Raw genomic sequence first — 20,828 nt, 5'->3', positions numbered from 1 at the left:
GTTACGAGTACGAGTTTGACCCTGTTTTTACAGCTGAATCTGATTGGTCAAACGTAGAGTCAATCTGTCCAATCAGAGCAGATGTTTCCTGCGTTCCCCTGCAGGTCCTTCGATTTTTAACATAGTCTGTTATTATCAAAACCATTGATTTATTATAAGAATATAGAAGTTCTGTTAATATATCAATGATTAAAACAGAGAAAATGACAATTTTATATGTTTGTCATATCTCAAAAAGATGCAACTCCGTGGAACATAAAGAAGCTGAAATGGTTTGCATTAATTTATCTGTGCACCTAAAATGTATCACTGCTAATATTTGGCTTTACAACAAAAAGATGGATCATAAATTCTGCAACCGTAATATCAGCATGACCTCATTTTACGTGTTTACAGTTTATAGGTTATAAGATATATATAGGTTGACGGATTCACAGAAGTAAGACAAGCAAAGTGTTACTTGAACTCATCCTACTTTACCATAGCTATATGCAAAACATCCCCCATAGGGCTGTCTTATTATAGAAATAAACAGTCGATGGTGCAATCCTCCTCACGCTACATGTTACTGTGACATGGTGAAACTGGGTCAAACACAAAAGGCCATGGAGAGCAGTGGAGCACTTAATACCATCTTGGCACACTATTACATTAACTATATTAGGCAGCAGACGCACCGTGTCCTGTTTGAAACGTGCCAATCTGATAATGTCAGAGGTGGCCTGGCTTTCTGCAGCACATGTCAACACTGCAGTGACTGTTGAGAAACACTCAAATCGTTCCAAATCCCCTGTGGCCCGGGCCAAATCCCACCACTTCTCTTTCCATTCACTTAATGTGCCCTTCTTTTATAGAGAGCTACATGCAGCATTTTATTTTGTTGTTGGAAAAGTCTGCAGTAACTTATGCATGACAGATGCATTATGGGAACACCTGCAGTTTGTGTATGCTTCCATCGTTTACATTGGTAACACAGATGTGGGAGATGCAGATCTGAAGTCCTGAATGGTCCATTGAGCACATATGTTAGAAGGTCGGGTAACAACACGGATCACCATCTTAATATCACAAGGAATTCTTTTCATAACTATATCATTACAGTATAAACTAGCCATTAAATACAAGTGAGTTTAAATACTGTTATCTTTTTATCATAAAGTAAATTCAGACATCAGAACTGTGCCTTAAGTCACTAAAAGTAATGTCTTTTTTTTCTCTATTGTATATTTATTATTGCCCTCAGTTGCTTCAATGACTGTACCTGTCATTTCTGTTACTGACACTGATCTTCTTGCAGCATTAAATCAGCCAAATTAAACTTTCTATGACCAATAGTTCTGCTTCTGTTTACACAATCAAGGTTGTTGTTGTTGATATATCAAAAGATTTGACTGGTGCTTTATTTAGCTAAAAAATGTGTCTCCGGGAGGGTTTTGTCTCGGAAGATGATGTTGTTTCTCAAATTGATGTCATGTGAGGCTTCTGTTAAGGGGGCAAGAAAAATTCCCCTTCAGGGATCTTTAACTCATCACATTAACTCAGATAAAATGGTAAAAAAACCACCATCTGAGACAAAAACCCTATTCATCTTTTTTTTTAACTCTTACTTTTTATTTGAAATAAGCACAAATATTATACAAGTAGAATTCAGTTTTCTCTATTGTGTGTGTGTGTGTGTGTGTGTAATGAATACACAAGAGACAGGGTCCGGTTTTAAAAACTCTCAGTAACTCTATTTCTGTATTAATGTACAACCGTTGAAAATTACAGCAATTTTTTTGGTAGTTTTTTTCTCTTTTCTTTTTTTTTTTTTTAAACGATCTATCTATCAACAGCCATTTTCCAGAGGAAACGTGAACAATATGAGCGGGGAGAAAAGAAGGAAAAAAAAAAATCAAGAGAGAAATAAAGTGAGGGGATGAATGTAAAGAGAGGAGAGCACGAGATGAGAAGGGGGGGGTGGGGGGGGGAAGAAGACAAATTAACAGTTAATGTTTATCTTCCGCTGCGGAGTGTTTGAGCATGAATGTGTGTGTATGTGTGTGTACATGCTATGTCAGTGAGTGGTGCTGTAGTGCGTGAGTGAGTGGATGAGATTACACTTGCTGCTTCAAAAACAACTATCACCTGATCAGTGGGGGTGAGCAAAAGTCAGATTTTGCTCACGCTGCCGTGACGGAGGAGGTCAGGCTCACACCGGTTTGGATTTACATTAGCTGAACACAACCGAGCAACAAAACCAGTATGAGAATAAAAAAAAGACAAGACTGGAACCAAATAATTTAGCAGTTTTGCTTTGATCATAACCACCTCAACTATTTGCTGGCAGTTCTGGAGAAGGTTGTTTGGCACCAACACAGACAGGGGGGGGAAGGTGTGTGTATTGTGAAACACCGGCAACAAAATCTGTCATCTAAACACACATTCGTCTTATTCTTTAGGTTCTGCTGTAAATGAACATGCATCATACATAGGAAAATACTGTATTTCGTTTGTTTTTTCAAGTAATTTAGGGAGTACGTGGGGCTGTGAGGTCACCATTTTTTCACAGTAAACACACCATGTTCACATATATGGCAGAATATCAGAAAAAAAAAAAAGGACTTCTACCATGAAAAGTCTTCATACTCTGCCATTTAATTGTTCATTGCACATGTCCTGGTTGATACACTTTGTTAAAAACAGAGCCAGAACAGCAGCAATGACATGTTTCATCCAGATGTATCACACTCCACTAGCCGGTACACTTTCAGGTTGTGCAACAGCTGATGTAAACAAACATCTGTTTCCGTACAACTTTCAAGAATTACTCCCGTCATATTTGTCGTAGTGAAACGTTTTATTCATTCATTTATATCAACATATTGCACCTGAGGAGAGAGAACTGAAAATTAAGGTGTAGAAAATTATGAATTTCAGCTTTGCATGTGTTCAGGCCAATCCTGAACAGCCAGCAAGTGGCAGCTAGGTGGTATGGTCTCATAAAACCACCAAATTCATTATCAGCACCATATCCTTAAAGGTTCAGTGTGTAGAATTTAGTGGCATCTATCAGAGCAGATTTGAGAAGAAATGGAATATAATATTCATAAGTATGTTTTAATTAGTGTATAATTGCCTGTTGATAATAATCCTTGTGTTTAAGTCACCTTAAAATGAGCTCTTTATATCTACATAGGGAACGGGTCCTCCATGTTTCTACAGTAGCCCAGAACAGAAAAACCAAACACTGGCTCTAGAGAGGGGGCCTTTCTCGTTTTTCACAAGTTTCATGACCCCTGAGGGTTCTCCTAAACACTTGAAAGGGGAGTGGGAGGGGAGGTGTATTCAGTTGGTTGCAATCTGCAACTTCACCACTAGATGTCACTAAATCCTTCACACTGGTCCTTTAAAGAAAACTATTCCTGGTTCCCATAACAGCTCTGACATTTAGCAGGCAACAGGTTGCCTTTAGCTCCTCATGTGAAAAAAAAAAAGGGGCAAACCCACTGTTTTCAGACACATGATGAGACCTCAAAAAAATTGACCTTCATGATCAGATCTGAAACGTTGCAACAAGTGTAACCATGGTGAATGTGATGCTCTGAAGCCAAAACATGTAAATGAGGATGAGGAAGGGGGAGATACAATCGTGCCATTCTGTGACCCTGCAGCATTATAGGAGTGAAACGAGGGAAAGACAGAAAGAAAGAAGCTGATGAGCGAGTGTAGAAAAGCATAAGGAGAGGTCAGCGTGACTGCACCGAGGGATGGTCATGGAAGGAAGCAAAAGTAGGAGGCAGGGAAGAAAGGAAGGAGATGCTGGTGCTTCGCAGTCGCGGTTGGAGCTTCAGGTGTCGTGGAAATCCTTCAGCAGCGTGCGTCGCCTCTGCTCAGCAATGTGCATCTGATTCTCCAAATCCTGTAAAAACATCACAGACAAAAAAAATCACTTATTTAAGACCTAAACTCTTCTCACTTCTACATTCCTGTATAAAACAACTTTTTTTGTCCTGTTGAAGTACAAAAAGTTGGAGCACATAAAACAGCAAAATCATATGTGCACAATACTGATACACTATGCTCTACTAGACTTTACCACCCACTATGCTGGGAAACTGATACTTTTTAAATGAAATATAACTCATCTAGATGTTATCTTTGTTTGATACTATTTTCGGAGAACAACTATTTATTTTTCCACTGAGAAAAAAAGTTAACTGTGAACTTTTTCCCAAAGCCCAATGCTACTCACCCTCACTTCTTAAAGAAAAAGAGAAATTTATCTGTGGTTGTTCAAAACAGTAGTTGCTTTAAATCACATTTAATGTAAATTTTACCAATCTTTACCCGCCTCAGGTTTCTATTCTCTAGGTGCTGTTAATATAAAAAATGTTCCATGTTACAACAGACCAATGCTCTCATCACTTAGTTCATACTTTAATCAACAGGGCAAAACATTATGCTCATCTTCCTCTATTGTAATTTTTCAGCTTCACTCCTCTAGCTGACTCGTCTTGCACAGTTTCCTCCTCCTCTTACACTCCCATAATTTATTATCCTCTCTTACCCCTCTGTCACTGGCGCTGAGCTCCCCCTCAGCTCCCACCACGCCTCTCTCGTAGCTGTCCGCCCGCTCCACCTTCCACGACAGGTTTTCTATCTCTGCCTCCAGCTGGGCCTGCTGGTACTCAAACTGCAGAGAAGGACAGACAGACATCTAAGATGAATCCATTTCAAAACAAAAACATGATTTAAGACAATTAACATTATTGGATCAAGACTCTAAACAGGCTGCAGGAGAGTAAGAGGTGGAGGGAAAGTGAGAAAGGAACAAATATCCTTGATATCGTTACTACACAATTACGTCACGTGTGTTCTCAAGTAGAGAACAGGCACAGTGTGTTTCTCACCAGTTTCTTGCGTGGGCCGGACTCCATGTAATAGGCGTAGGGGTATGTATACTGCAGTGTGTAGCGACACTGGAAACAAAAACACACAGTTATATTGAGTGGCAAAATATTTGAAAAATGTTCAGATTTACTAGAGATTAAATGATCATATTAAACCTTAAAAGTCAATAATTTGACACAGACAAATCATAAGACAGATCTTCATGGCAAAGTTTTGAAATTATCAGGGAAGAGACAGTGAATCAGATTTATCTTTTTCCGGTAACATTTCACAAGAGGTGTGACTGTTGATAAACACAAGATTTTATTCCAGTAGTGTAAAGTCCTCAAATGAGTAACATTGTGTAACATTTATCAGTGAGTTAGGCGTCTACACTGATCTGCTCCGACACTGAATCCTCACTCTGTTAGCAGCTAAAAGCTAAAAGTTAGCCATCAGGCTCACTGCTGTCTCCGCAGACAGAAATGAAGTTTTAAAGTGAATTTAAACGCAGTTAAACTATTTTATGTAACCGTCTTTCTGTTTATCTCCTCCTCACATCACTGACTCTTGACATCTTCTTCACTCTGCATCTACAACACACACACACACACACACAGACACAGTTCAGTCTGCGAGTACCTTAGCCAGTAGCTTTGCAGCGTTATGCAGATACTGCCAGTCGATCCAGGTCCCCAGGTTGTTCATCACTCTCTCCTGGATCTTCTCCTGGATCCTCTGGTACGTCTGAGCCTCCAACTGCAGAGACTTGTTATGATTCTCCCACTGGTGGAGGAAAAGGACAAAAAATAAAATAAATAAATCACTGAAAGATGGAACAAATAAGAGTATTTCTCCTGAAGATCTAGAGCAATGTCGGATTGAAACTTGTCTGTGTGCTAAGAAAACGACAGTGAAGAGTGTCTGTTGTCCTGAGAATGGCTTTTCTACACACCAAGCCAGAAATCTTGGTGTAGTCGTGGACTCAGACCTGAATATCAAAAGTCACATTAAGACAAATACAAAGTCAGCCTACTATCACCTGAAGAATATATCAAGAATTAAAGGACTTATGTCTCAGCAAGAAAACTTGTCTATGCATTTATTTTCAGTAGACTTGATTACTGTAACGCCGTCTTTACAGGTCTCGATCAGACAGCTGCAGCTGATTCAGAACGCTGCCGCTGCTCGAGTCCTCACTAAGACCAAGAAAGTGGATCACATCACTCCAGTTCTCAGATCTTTACACCGGCTTCCTGTCTGTCAAAGAGTTGATTTCAAAATACTGCTGTTGGTTTATAAAGCGCTCAATGGTTCAGGGCCAAAATACATTTCTGATCTGCTGCTACATTATGAATCATCCAGACCTCTCAGGTCGTCTGGATCAGGTCTGCTTTCTGTCCCCAGAGTAAAAACTAAACATGGTGAAGCAGCGTTTAGTTTTAATGCTCCACATATCTGGAACAAACTCCCAGAAAACTGCAGGTCTGCTTTTAAATCACAGCTGAAGACTTTCTGTTTGCCTTTTATTAAACCAGGGTTAATATCTTACACTGCACTTTTTAAAATTGTATTTAAATGTGTCTTTACGTTGCCTTGTGTTGCTTTTATATTCTGTCTTGATGCCTTTTATGCTCTATGTAAAGCACTCTGAATTGCCTTGTTGTTGAAATGTGCTAAACAAATAAACTTGGCTTTTCTGACAAACTGTCTCAAATCTTTCATACAAGAGTGCTGGAGGAAATCTGTTGAACGTTAATCTCCCTCTGATTAAAGAGATGTGAAATAACAATTTTGTGAGTTGATTCGGTCTTAGTATCTCTAAAACAGGGTTGACACTTGGAATACCACCCAGACTCAACAGATTTCTCCTCCAGTCTCAGTATTTGGGTAGAAAATTAAACAAAAGTAAAGGATGGAAAGGTTTTTTTACCACTTACTTTTATCTAGGAAGGAGCATTCTTGCTTTATTTTATTCAAGAAAAATATAAATGGAGATCTTAAAAAAAGAAAACCACCCTCACCCTCTCAAAGTAGAAGAGGTATTTCTTGAGGGCCTCTCTGGCCTGAGCCTGTTGGCTCTGGTTGACTATATCAGGGTTTTCTTTGTAGCGACTGCACTCGTAGTATTCACTGCCGTGAGTCTTCCAGTCACCAAGACACATCCAGCAGAAGTCTGTCAGTGGATAAAACGGACACATTAATGGACTCTGAAGTGTTTCTCCCCACTAGTAACAAGGATTACACAGCATGTGACGCATGTTTACAAGCTTCTTTTTACAGACAGCCTAAAAGGTCGGCTAAGTTCTCTACAAAATAGTCTACAGCCAGTCTGAACTGGATGATAACAGACTGCGGTTGGTAATATATTTTAAATGTTTCCAGATGACGAAACCGCAGATTGATTTAACCAAACTCCTGGTCTAATTTACAAAATCTGAAGTGAAGAAGACTTTGGTGACTTGTGGGACATATTCACAAGTTATTCCAAATGTTTTTAGTTCTTTTGAGTATTTGACTGAACCGTATGCGGCTTTAAAACTTGTCAAATGCTGTTAGCCCAAAGATACGAGAAAGACAAAAAGGCTTTATGCTGCATTCACATGGATTCAGGCAGACGGTTGACAGCAGATGGAAAACCCCTTCTGGACGGCAAAGGACAAACAAACAGTCCGACTGAATGGCAGGACATGGTCAGCGGTCAGCTCTTCTTGTTTATGTATGATGTTCTATGTAACATCTGTTTGTAAATTCCATTGCGGAGGAGAGCAGAAAACTTACAATATTTTAACTTTAGATGGCAACATCATCTACCTTTACTGTTGCTGTTATTCACCTCAACTTATTTTACCGTCCTGCTCTCGTCCACTAAAATCACATCGGTTTACCGTTGTGATGGAAAATGTCTGAAAACACTGAACACACATATGACATAACACACAAAACACTGCTGGGTTGAAGATTAACAATTGTTATTGTACAATAAGGACCTTAACACCAAGTTATATAGCTTTCTAAAGTTACATATATTCAACCAATTGCATGAAGCCACGAGATGCCCGTGGGAGATCACGCACTGTCTACACACTTCATACATGCGGAGGAAAAGGAGACCCCCAAGAACATCTGTGATCAGTTCTACTGAACAGGACCCCTCGTTTCCTGACAAAAGGTCTCTTGGTAAAGCACAGCGAAGTTTGAACAAGAGTGGACAAGGTTGAATAAATGATAATATAACTTGTTTTCAGCTTTCTTTACTTTCACACCATCTACCTGAATCCTTCTTTCACTCGGAAGTCTTTTTTACAGTTGTGTTATTCCTACCTTCTAATTATAGTAGATGCCTACTTATCGTGTGACATATTATGCCACTAGGTGGATGCAAAGTGCTTCGCTTAACAGTGAGTTCATGCTTCATTGGATTATATTGGAGGTGTAAAACTCTGAGACGCACAACTTACCGTGTTTACACTTGGAGCATTGCTGAAATTAACAGAGACATGAGAGAAAGTCAAATTAGTGAACCAGAAACCTGAAAACTATCCACGTCAAACAAATACAAGCGAATGAATCTGAGCAAATGAGCAACTGAATGTTTTTAAAACAAAACCATTAGCGCTTGCTTTGACTCATCTAGTGTGACACACACTACTTAGAAAATATGAGAAGAGCAAAGAAAAAACAACATATGGTCCCAGGAATTCAGTGTCAAAGAATGAAAGTGTCAAACCATTAAAGTTGCGGACTTCTCTCTCAGAATCAAAATATATTTTTAGCATTTCCTGTGTGCTGGGAAAGTGTGATTTTCACTTCTGACTCACCATGTGATTGCACCCTCCGTTCTTCTCAATGCAGATATTGCACTTAGGACACTGAAGGAGAAAAACAGTTCACATTTCAATCTGTACGACACAGTTATGACCAAAAATAGAGCAAGTGACAGTTACAGCAGATACTTATGAATGACGATATTTTAAGTATATGTGCGAGCATGTTGAAGTCACAGTGGTTGTGTATGTGCATGTGTGTGTAAATCCATCATACATCTTTAGTGTGTGCGCTGATGTAGTTAGCCGTCTCTGAGTCATCTGCACATTTTGTCAGCCATTTCCGGATTGTTGCACAGTCTGTGGGTGCGTGGTACATCTGACGGCATTTAAAACTGAGAGAAAGGAACAAGAACATAACATACAGCCTCATTATAAACTGACATTACAAAAAATCTGCCTACATTTATGTCAAAAAAAAAAAACAGGTAACAAGCAAATATCAGTTCAGTCTTTGTTGTGCCACATAGGAAATTTGGCTTTCAGCAAGACAAAAACAAGCAGGTTATTAGAACATCTTCATCATCCACTTACGTCCACTTTGTCCAAGTAACTTCTTGGACTGTATAAAATGTTACAGGGTGTAAAACTGCTGCTAAAGTGTCTTTTAAAAATGTGAAGTACAAAGAAATATAACTGCATCGGGATAACAAATACACATCAAAATTCAGATTCAGTGTGATATCGAACATAACCGTGTTTCACAGCCTGCAGGCCACAGAATCTGAACACTGTGTGAGACTTTGACATTGTTAATATAAATGTAATAACATGAAACCATTTAAGCCAAATATCTGTGCATACATCAGCGTAGCTCTTATATATTTGCATGCTGCGTGCGTGTGTGTGTGTGTGTGTGTGTGTGTGTGTCTCCTACCAGAAGACTTCACTGCAGCGGCTACACTGCACCCTGCGTGCCCGCGGCTCCTGCACCTTGATGACGATGGGACAGTCTGCACCCGGACACAACTGCAATTGGAAGTGACTCTGCAGGTTGGAAAGAGAGATGAAGATGCATAAAGACAGTCAGCAGATGAATCACTGTGATCATGTTTAGAATTATCTATCCTTGGATGGATAATATAGCTGTGAGGTCAGGTTTTTATTTTTTAAAGGTTCACCCAAATTTAAAAAAAAAATAGACATAAAACGTAGATTAGTAGACTGGCATTCTACCGGAAAAATGATTCTGATGAAAACTTGTCATTGTGTTCTGTGGATTATCCAGATTATCCGTTGTTTCTGGGAAGCTTTGTTGCTCTTGAATTTTTAATCGTAATTTTTGTGAACATCACAAACAATTTTCATTTAAATTTCTGAACCTGGGTAAATAAAACTAAAAATATGTTGAATGATCCTTCAACAAAACAAGAATGTCTAATTTGAGATCATCATTTGCATAAATACATTTAGATGGAAACACAGCTTGTGAGACTGACACAGTGAAGAGAGCGAGGATTCAGATTTAATGCTGTGTGAAGGAGAATCAAAGATTCACCTGTCGAAACACACAAGGGCTTATTGAGTTTTTCTCTCTTTCTCACTCCCTCTCCACATGCCTCTGATGTCTCATTCGCTATACATGCGGATCTCAGCACATACACACAGACAGACATGCACCTCGACGTAGTCTCTGAAGAGGTAGCGTCTGTATTTGTCCTTCAGCTCCTCTCCTGGCAGCAGCGGCAGGACAAAATCTTCTGGCATCTGCAGGGAACAGTCCTGAGCCATACATGAGATACCTGGACACATACACAAAATGTTTTTACAAGAGTCCTGAATCCTTCAAAGAGTACAGTGACATAAAAAGGCTGAAACGGTGTGTTTCCTTACAAAATTACATCATCATTTAAACTTTGTGTGACTTGAAACATTCCACTGAGGTTGTGTTTGGTTTTCGGGGGCTGGTTTCTAGTGTTACAGTGACCCAGAAACCTGATTGGGGTCATCTTTCATCATAAAAGTGTCCTTCAACCAGCTGATACAGAAACACTTATCAGGCTGAGAAGGACTCGGTTATGTGAACCGACTTTATCAGAGAGACTGAAAGTAGCACAGGGACACACCACGAGTTAGTGCGTACAAATATGCTGGCACGCACATGCGCACACACACACACACACACACACACACACACACACACACACACACACACACACACACACACACACACAAAGTATAAGGAGTCTGGTAAACTGTAAACTGTACTTAACCACACACATATAGTATACTGCACAAAAACGTATAACTGATCTGTGAACACACCCACACACACCCATCTGCTCTCCTGCTGACACACACACACACACACACACACACACAGTCTAATAATCAGAAGGCTGCTGTAGCAACACGCCTGCCTGCTAAATTTTACACCAGATGGGAGTCATCAAAACCTCAGATTACACCTCCCTTATCTTCAAAGTCACAAGTCACTCTTGGATTTTACATACACACACAAACACGAGCCTGTGCACAAACATCCTGCCAGGATCCGCAGGGTTTTCTGTCGTTAAAAACAATATAATTAAGTGACTGATGTAGCTCGCCGTGTTAAATTATACACCAGTCTGTAAACCTTGCTGGTCTGGGAGGAAAACCGAGGCTAAAATAAACTTCTGAAAAGGATCAGAGGCTGAAACTCTGATGAAACCCTCAGTGAACAAACACACACACACACACACCTACACATAAGTAGAAGGACAGACGTACAGATACATGAAGAGACGCTTGGGAGCTCAGATCAAACAAAGTATGAGTCACCTACTCTGACACCAGCTTTGATCGTTGCACAGACGCATGAGCACAGACGCATGAAAACACACACACATATACGTTCTCTACTTACCCACTCCCATGCCATCTTTGACCAGTACAGTGCAGTGCTGCTCCCAGCATCCTTTGCAGAAGGAGTGCTGGCAGGGAAGTGCCAGCAGGGAGTCTCTCCGTACGACCTGTAGACACACACCACACTGGAGGGACTGAGGGGCCTGAAACACACAAACACAGAAATAATCAACACATACTGTACTGGAGAGCTCAATACACACACACACACACACTTTCCACACAATCTAATGCAACAGCTCTGCTATAAATTCTACTTTTACAAAGCTTATACAATTTCAGTCTTTGTTGACATTGTAAGAAAGGTGAAAATTCTGCTTTATGTTTATTATTGAGGCCTCAGTGGTTGTTGTTGGTGAAGTGTTCCTAATATTTTGTCCACCCCATTAACATACACGAAGGGGTCAAATATTAGGACCACTTTTCATTATAATGCAGGTGAGTGTAATATAAAGTGCATTTCACATTACCAGTGATTAAAATGAAAGCTTGTTCAGTCTGTTAACACTGAATGATAAACTGACAACAGCAGCACATTCTCCCATTTGAGAAGCAAATGTTGGGAGATATTATCCCAATAAATGAATTAACCAACTATTAAATCTGTCATTGATTCATTTTATGTCAATCAACTAATCAGTGAATCAACCAATTGTTTCAGTGCTGGTGAATTATAGCAACTAAGCGACTATTTTTCTGTGAGTATGTGTAAAGCAGTGAATCAGTGGTTACACGCGATGACAGATTGTGGATTCCAGGTTCAAACTACTTATTATACCCACAATAAACACCGTGTCTGATGACTTTATGTCTTTATTATGGCTGTTACACAATGTTTACCAATGCATGTGTACGGTCTGAAAGGTTTTACTCGTAGTGTTCACATAAAGGAAGGATGAATGCCAAAAAGGGCTCAGTTAATAACTAATAAGCAGTTTTGAAATATGTCACGTTCACAAGATATGAGTGATATAAAAACATGAATAAAAAGGTATAAACAAAGCATGTGTGTTTCAAAACTGACTGAAACTCATTTATTGCATGTTTGTTACTCACAGTGACTGATCTGCATGTGCTGCTGGGCTGAACCAGAGCATCTGACAACAGCAGAGACGAGTTGGACTTATATCTGTAAGGAACATGAGCAGAGTCAAAGGTCAAATGAGGACTCGTGGTTGTGACTGAAAAAGTTAAAACTGCAGTACAGAAGAATGAGAGGTAATGAATGAAAGAATGAATGAGAACGTGAGAATCGACTGAGAATGAGAGGGAAAAAAAAGTTGCAGAGGAAAACTACAGACAGAAATATAATATGTGAAAGACAGAATGAAAGAGGAAGTAGAAGAGAGTGGGTGAAAAGTGATAGACACATTTGAGGAGGGTGAGAGTAAAAACGCAAAAAGAGGAAGGGTAGCTGAATTAAAGAAGCAGATGAATGGTGATGAAAAAGACGGGCTGCAGGAATAATGGGGGTGGAGCAGAAGAGACGTACCTGTCCAATATTTGTGAAACCTGCCAGTGAAAATGCACCAGGATCAGTTTTGCTACCGCTGGTAAAACCTGAGAGAGAAAGAGACAGAAAAAAGGAGAGAGAGAGAGACCACTGAAACATTGCTACATGAGTGATGACGTGAGTGACGTCCGTCTTGAAAGTCAGTTAATCTGTAATGATACACAGCTCTCATGTCCCAGGTTTTGCTTGTTTTTACTTTAATGGATGAAAAAGTTGACACTACCGCTGATGAGCAGGAAACCTCAGCCCACAGAAACCACTGATTTCCTAAGTACTTTATAGAAATGTCATTTTGGCGGCAGACCGAGTAACCAAAAATATAGGTTGCAATTATTTGATTAATAATTGATTAAAATTTCCCTGAGAGAAAATATATCAATGACAGTTTTTATAAGTAAAAACAAAACATTTGCTAAATGCAACTTCTCCGATGTGAAGATTAGCTCGATCCTTTCTGTTTTACTGTTGAACACCTTTTGGTTTATTGATCAATGAAGAGATGAACTAAGCCATTTGAAGACATCACTTTGGACGGCATTGACATTATTTTGACTAAATGATTTAGCAATTAATCAAAAACTAATAATTAATAGCTTTTTATATTCTATACATACAAGACACTGGTTCAAAACAAAAAACTGCACTGACTCAATTATCAGACTATAAAACTGAGTTCTGCTGATGACTTGATGTTTTCTCTCTCTGTTACTGTACAGTGATTATTAGATGAAGATTACATTAACACCACAGGCCAGATGTCAAGGGCTTGTTATTATTAGAAAAGCCTAGAAGTAAATGATTCAAATGCAATAAAATGACTGAAAAGTGCTTCTTTCATTCACCTGCTGCCATCAAGACACACAACTGCTCCGTTCTGCTAACAGAGGGCTGTAGTTGTGCTGAGCAGCTCTCACGTGTGATTAAGTGTAACTGTGAGTGTGAAGTAAGATATTACAGCAGCAACAGGACACAAAATCAGCACAGATCACCTAGATAAATAAAAAGTAGGAGAAAAACTAGAAATATTGCAGCCTTGTGGTGTATGCCTGCTGAGTTTACATCCATGTCTGTCCAGACTTTGAAAGAATTCAGTAAAAGGTATTAAGTGTATTTTCCTTGTACGTGTTCACATGTTTGACCAATAAAGCTGATTCTGACAGAACACAAAGTTGTAGCCGTGACAAAGCTTCAGATGTGGACGTTGCTGCAAAGAAGCTACAAATTCTAAAAATGTGGATGTTTCACAAATACTGATATAAGTATGAATTCTTGAGTTATGGCCAAAAACTTGTTTTGTGAGGTCACAGAGACCTTTGACAAACAAATTCTAATCAGTTCATCCTTGAGTCCAAGTGGACATTTGTGCCGAATTTGAAGAAATTCCCTCGAGGCGTTCCTGAGATATCACGGTCATGGGAGAATGGGGGGGACGGATGGACAACCCAAAACCATAATGCCTCCGGCCACAGCTGTCACCAACACGGAGGAATTAAAAACCATGAAAAACCATATTCAAGATGATATAACCTCATGATTAGTGTTAGTCTTCTTCAGCTCCAGCATAAGGAATATCACTTAGTAAAATGTACAATTTCAGACTGAGATCACAATTAGTGTGCTGTAAGAGTGTCCTCATTGGATGCATTTCAGGCTGATTATGACACAACCACATCCTCAACTAAGTGCAGCCATGCACACAAACAGTGTCACAAATCTGAACATATACAGTATATACAGGAGGTGGCTTAATTTGAAAAGACATCTTTTCCTCTTCTTCTGGCCTTCCATTCACACTACATTAGCATTTTCTGCAGCCACAGAGCTGCACTTCTTCAAAACACACTAACTAAACTAAAGTTTTCATTCCATTGTGGACAGAAAAAAAGTGAGCTTTTCCAAGACAACGGCATACGCCCTCTCACACACACTGTGGTGCAACATAGTCAGATATCTTAGAAAACCCACTATGTGTCGCTTCCTGTGATCACTTATCTTGAAAGGTAGAGTGATGTCATCGATCGCTGTTTACATTTTATTTGTCAAATTACTTTGCAAGCATGAAAGAGTGATTTGATTAACAGTCTCAGTGGAGGAATTCGGTTTTTTTTTATTAGCACTAATGAGCTGTAATCAAATCACTATCTTACACTCATGCATTCCTCTGATGACAGAGGCAGAAAAAAATGTCGGTGAGAACGACTAAAACGCGCATTCAGCTTAACAGTGTCACTAATCATGGAGAGTAGGAGGCAACAGAACATAAGTTTAACCTGCTGAGACCAGGTTTTGCCTTTCTTGTGAGTCAAAATTGCATCAGTGTGTTGCAGCAAAAAGAATGGCTGAAATTATTTTGCTTTTAATTGCTTTACTCATAGTCAGTGAACAGTGGCCTCGGGATCAAACACAGACGCAATAACGGTCTGTTTCAGACAGAAGCTGAACTGAGAGGCTGCATAAAAGGGCCAGTATAAGATAAATGAGGGTTGTTTTTTTTTTTACACCAGTGAAATCCCCAGAATATAAATAAAGATTTGGAAATGTGCATGATACGACCCTTTAAGGGTTATGATCAATTTTTTTTTTTAACCAGCATCTTCTTCTTGACCAGTGATAATTTCAAATCCTGCTTTTGGAAATACTAATAAAAGAATATTTTATTTCACACCACATCACACAATCCTGTAACAGACACACACTCACCTTCAGTGCAGCAGCCACAGTGTTCACCTCCTCCGTCAGCACCCTCTGACTCTCTTTGTAGGTCAGACAGGTGAACTGGTACTCCTCTGGATCGAAGGAGTCAGCGCCTTGTTGCTCCACGTCGCTGGCCACACCCTCATAGTACCCTGCGATGTCACCCTGATCGTCCTCTTCTCCTCCGTCGTCCTCATCCTCCTCTTCTTCAGAGTTTACCCCGAAGTCTTCCTCGTTGCTGTCCGACGCCTGGCTGTTCATGTCCACAGACATCCAGTCGATTGAAACAACCACCCGCACAGGTAGACGGCCCGCCTACCTGTCGGATCCCTGCGGTCCGATCGGCTGAAATGGCTCGTATGAAGCTCCACTTTCCACTTCCCCTCGCCGCTGTCCTTCCCACCTGGTCGTGTCACTGTTCAAAGACACCCTGCCTTCCTGTCGGCCTGAGGCGCGGAAGGAGCGCGCTCAGCAGCAGCGGAAGAAGCAGAAGAAGTCACACTCACCGTCACTCATTTGGAAAGTTGATTACAGGGTGATCTGAGGGGACAAGAAGACTGGGGAGGAGGAGAAAGAGGAGAGAGAAAAGGGGGGACGGGGGAGAAGAAGAAGCAAAGATGCAAAAGAGTGAGAGTTGAATGGGAGGAAGAAGTGATCAAGGAAAGGAGGGATGGAAAGAAATGTGGAGAAAGCAAAAAGAAAGCGAGAAAGAGAACAAAAACATGCATAAGTGATCAAAGTTGACAATTCCTGCTGATTATTCTCAGTGTTTTTTATGAATTACATGTAATTTTTAAACAATAATCTTAATCTAAATATGTCAAATAACAGTGAGTCTCCTATGAGATTAGACTGTGTGACTAACTGAGGTTGATAAAAAAATGTTTTCTCCACATTTGGCCTTTATTTTCTGTAAATTTCCAAACTTTTCAAGTAAATTTCTCTACTTTACTGCTACAGTACAAAACATTCACAAGTCAGTCGCAGCACATTTAGCTGCATACACAATGAATCAATAATCAGGCTAAGACTAATGTAACAGTGACAGATGAGGTGAAATAGAGCACTGTGCCATGGCTGTCTAACATCTAGTGTCTTGATAACCCTAAAATTTTGAGGTAGTCTTTCTACAAATATTTGACTTTAACATTGAGTCTTTGGCTGACAATGTAAAGATACATTTACAGAACAAAGCAGGAACAGTTCAGAGATACTGACAACATGATGAATCTTGACTGTTTTGAGCTGGTCCTCCTCAAAGCAAATATTACCTTATAATATTAGCCTCTCCAAAGTTGTGTTTTGTTGGAGGGAATCAATTGCTAACTCATACACTGACAGGAAGCCCAGCCGTCTGCATTATCACTACAGGGGAGGTTAATGGGAACTGCTAAGAGCAGAGACACTTTTCCACAGACACACACGCACACACGGCTGTATCCAAAAGGTCAGCGTACAAAATATCTGAGGAAGGCCATGTGCGTGCAGTATTTCTTACAGCACCAGTAACAAATGACAAAAAAAGTTCAGAAAACTTCTGTTGCACATTTAAATTTGGTTATTTTCTTGTTGTCAGTTCTTTTACTTTGAAATAAATATAAAATTAAATATTTTCAAAATATTTTTCAAAATCAAGTATTTTTCTTTCCTGATAATTTTTACCATCAGTGTCGGTGGAGATTCTGAGCCAAAAATCCTCAATATGCTGAGATGCCAAACTCCATGATAATACATAAAAAATTCACACTGTTTTCTTCATATATTACATTATATTATCTAAGTAACATTTCTAAGTAATAAACTATGGTGACTTCTTTAAAATAGGGTAGACTGTGTCAAACTCCACTAAGCACTTTTGGGAGATATGTTTGGAAGGTAGTAATTGGTGAATTTTAATTCTCATTTGTCTCTGTGGCATGTCAAAGAAAAAGCTAGCTTGGTGACTAAACCAGTCAGAACAGCAGAGCTCGTGGCTTTGATACAAAATCTCCTCAGTATTTTGGGTCCCAATTTCTAAAGCACACGTTAACATTTTGATATCACTTCATCCATTCAATTTCACATAGCATGTTATATTTCAAATGGTGTAGTGAACCATTACTCTATAAAGTTCAATCCACTCTATTAAATTGAACAAAACAGAAGCAGGGTATCAAGTATTGAGCAGTGTTCATTTTTTGCTTATTCAAAAAAAAAAGTACAATGTCTAACACAGCAGATAGTCACTGGAGTCGGGAGTTTCTTTAATTCTCCACATATAATACTTGTCTACTGATGCAGATAAATTTGCTGGTGGTGTTCAGAAACCACCAGTCGCTGTGTGGAGAACAACAAAAGCTTCCTGTTCTGCCCACAGATTACGTGCATGTATCTTTAAAACTTGTGTCATTTTCCTTTGCAGGAAAAGTCAAGCACGCAATCGTTTGTGGTATAATTGTTAAATGTTAAAAAACTTTGACATTACACAAATATTGTCCCATGTTCAAAATGACCGTCTTCTTAAACATAAAGTCTCTGCATGACATATTTGCTAGATAGTGTGGCCTGTGGACAAACTGATAGTTGTCATTGCAGGCTAAAAGGCTGACTAGCCATGATTAGGTCCAAGGTCCCTCCCTCCCGCCTAGTCTGCGCACTCGATTAGATCACAGCTACAAAAGTCACCATTTGACTCACTGCTTTTCTTTTATCACATATAAACAATTAAAATCCTCCTTATTTCCTTCCTAAGGATCCTCTTCTCTCAAACCCTACTTCTGCTCCCTGTGTCTGCCTCTAGTTCTGGATTGAACTTCACAAAGACAGGATTTTACTTTTAACATCAGCTCTCACTCACATATCCTGTATTTTTCTATCCTACCACACCGAAGATCTGTTGAACACATGCAGGACACAAGGCATGGGTTAAGGCTTAAATCTCACCGTTTAGAGGATTAGCTCAGGATGCTTTTGCTGTGAGGGACGAGGGAGCCACACCTGTAGTTAACTAGGTGGCAAACCAGAGAGTAACACTGGACACAGAACGGGACGAGAAAGACTGTCTCGGGTGGAAATAAAAACTAAGATAATTGCAAGCACACAGCAACAAAGCAGTGATGCATGACCCGATTCCTGATATAAAAGACAGCTTACCCATGATATAAATTACAGCTGGCTAACATATCTCTTTGTATCTTCAGTCTTCAATTTTAATCGTTTGGGGGAATTTATTTCATATTCTAAAGCGTGATACACATTTGTGTGTCTAAATAGGCCAGATGATGATTCCCAAAATACTTAAAAGAGGCGTCTGTTTAAAATGATAACAGTTCTGGACATCAATTTCACAAATCACACAGGATTTTTCCATACATACACAGATTATGTTAATGTTATATGAAATCTCTTTGCAAGTACATAATGCACAGAGGAAAGTGTTCACCAGCACGGCTCTGTGGCTCCAGTGTCCAGCCAAATTTCAAGACCTCGTCAGAAATGGGATTCCTCTTCCAGACACAGAGTTATATCACAGTACATATTGTGCTGGTTTAATGCAAAGGGGGAGGTCATTTTGGTATCTTATGCTAAAAGTTTACCCACCATCCAACAAGAGTTTAGGAACCCAGTAACTTCAATCTGGAAGATACAAACTTTGACTCCACTGGGGCCTTAAGTAGGTTTATTTCGACAAAATAATAACTGTACTAATAATTATGATAGATTTCATTTGTACCGCACTTTTCATTCATAGTGAAACTCAAAGTGCTACAGTATTAACAACGCAGACCACACAACATGAAGATTTTTACCCACAACGGTACAAAGACACTGATCAAAGCAGTTTGTTGGCACCGCGTTTCAAATGTGACTTCGCAAATATCCACCTGGATAGAAAACAAGGTTAGCCGGGACAGCCAGCAAGCCGGCCCCGGTGCCAGCCCGGCGACAGACGCCCGGTCCGGGCTAAAAATAGTCTGAAAACTGGGTGACACACATCTTGCTAGGCTAATGTATCACCGCGACTCAGCAAAGGTCTGATAACACGTCTTGGGGGATGGGAAGCAAGGGGTTCGGGACGGGATTGAGCAACATAAAAAGCGGCTCGGTTTTCACTGGACAACGGCATTCCGGTCCAACTAAATGGCCGTGAAGTCAAATCCACAGAGCGGCTGGCTAACTTACCGTTAGCCGGATTAGCTTCCTGGCTAGCTTGCTGGCAGCTACATGCAGCAGCCGATACCACGAGTCTGACGAGTTAAATTGTTGGGTACTTTCAGAAAACACTTGCAAAATTTTATCCTCTAACAAGAATTAACAACACTTGAGCTAGCGAGGTCAGCACCCACCACCCTCCCTTTAAACGTCCATTCTCGTTGTGCCTCCGCCTCTCGCCCACTTTAGTCCGGGGATTGAGATGTAAACAAGGCCCTCCGGAGCTCGGGGGTACACAGGCACACACAAACAACAGCTGCGTTAATTTCCACTGGTTAAAGTCGGTGGTGTTTACCTCTAGGAGCGGCGTCAGCTTGGCCCGCAGTCACAGCCAGAAGTGTTTTTGTGTGTGTGGAAATCCAAACAGCGACTTACACCCTGTTCGCCTGGCTGGTAGGCGGAAGATAGACGGTTACAGAGGTACTTACCAGTGACGTCACATCCGCTCTTCTCAGCCTGCTCTCTTCACTCAATGAAGTCCTGTCTGAGTCCTGTCCATTAGTATTTAACAGTATCACAAGGAGGAACATCTGACTACTTATTACTAGCAGACATCTTTAATGCAGGAGGTCTGATTTGCACTGCAGGAGGTTTTATTTCATTTGAATGTTGTCTTGCAAAAATCAGGATTTATTTTTTTTAGTTTACTAAATGACTTTGTGACAGTTCTTGTTTTCCCAGTATACTGTATGTGTACACACATCTAAATGTACTAAAAACAGAAGGAAAACACTTCTCAAACTCTTCAAACTCTCTCCTTCCTCATTGTCCTTTCCTCACACTGAACACGCCCTACTATATTTCAACATTGTATGAGTGTTGCAACCAGTTTTTTCACTTTTACCTTCACTAGATTACACATAAATCATCTAAATCCTTCTAAC

General features: G+C 40.0%; 1 protein-coding gene across 1 annotated transcript; it reads right to left on the bottom strand.

The window, feature by feature from the left end:
* Nucleotides 1-1,706: 1,706 nt before the first annotated feature.
* Nucleotides 1,707-20,386, bottom strand: arih2 (ariadne homolog 2 (Drosophila)). The gene is made up of 15 exons (XM_067591656.1): nucleotides 20,240-20,386; nucleotides 15,760-16,310; nucleotides 13,039-13,106; nucleotides 12,603-12,675; nucleotides 11,548-11,689; nucleotides 10,320-10,441; nucleotides 9,577-9,686; nucleotides 8,917-9,034; nucleotides 8,694-8,744; nucleotides 8,334-8,355; nucleotides 6,897-7,048; nucleotides 5,515-5,658; nucleotides 4,893-4,961; nucleotides 4,550-4,675; nucleotides 1,707-3,901 (listed from the first exon to the last, which is right to left on the bottom strand). The coding sequence occupies exons 2-15, from the start codon at nucleotides 16,024-16,026 to the stop codon at nucleotides 3,830-3,832; spliced, it is 1,536 nt and encodes a 511-aa protein (XP_067447757.1). The 5' UTR covers nucleotides 16,027-16,310; nucleotides 20,240-20,386; the 3' UTR covers nucleotides 1,707-3,829.
* Between the last annotated feature and the right edge of the window lie 442 nt (nucleotides 20,387-20,828).

This window comes from Thunnus thynnus, chromosome 6 (genome assembly GCF_963924715.1).
Source record: "Thunnus thynnus chromosome 6, fThuThy2.1, whole genome shotgun sequence".
Classification (NCBI taxonomy): domain Eukaryota; kingdom Metazoa; phylum Chordata; class Actinopteri; order Scombriformes; family Scombridae; genus Thunnus; species Thunnus thynnus.
Note: the sequence above shows the minus strand (reverse complement) of the source record. Positions and strands in the feature narration are given on the sequence as shown.

Excerpts from the sequence above, each read along its gene's own strand:
- arih2 (XM_067591656.1), bottom strand. The coding sequence starts at position 16,026 with ATGTCTGTGGACATGAACAGCCAGGCGTCGGACAGCAACGAGGAAGAC. Across the intron at positions 13,107-15,759 it reads CTGTGGCTGCTGCACTGAAG|GTTTTACCAGCGGTAGCAAA; the intron begins GTGAGTGTGTGT and ends TTTCTCTCTCAG. Across the intron at positions 9,035-9,576 it reads CGCTGCAGTGAAGTCTTCTG|TTTTAAATGCCGTCAGATGT; the intron begins GTAGGAGACACA and ends CCTTTCTCTCAG.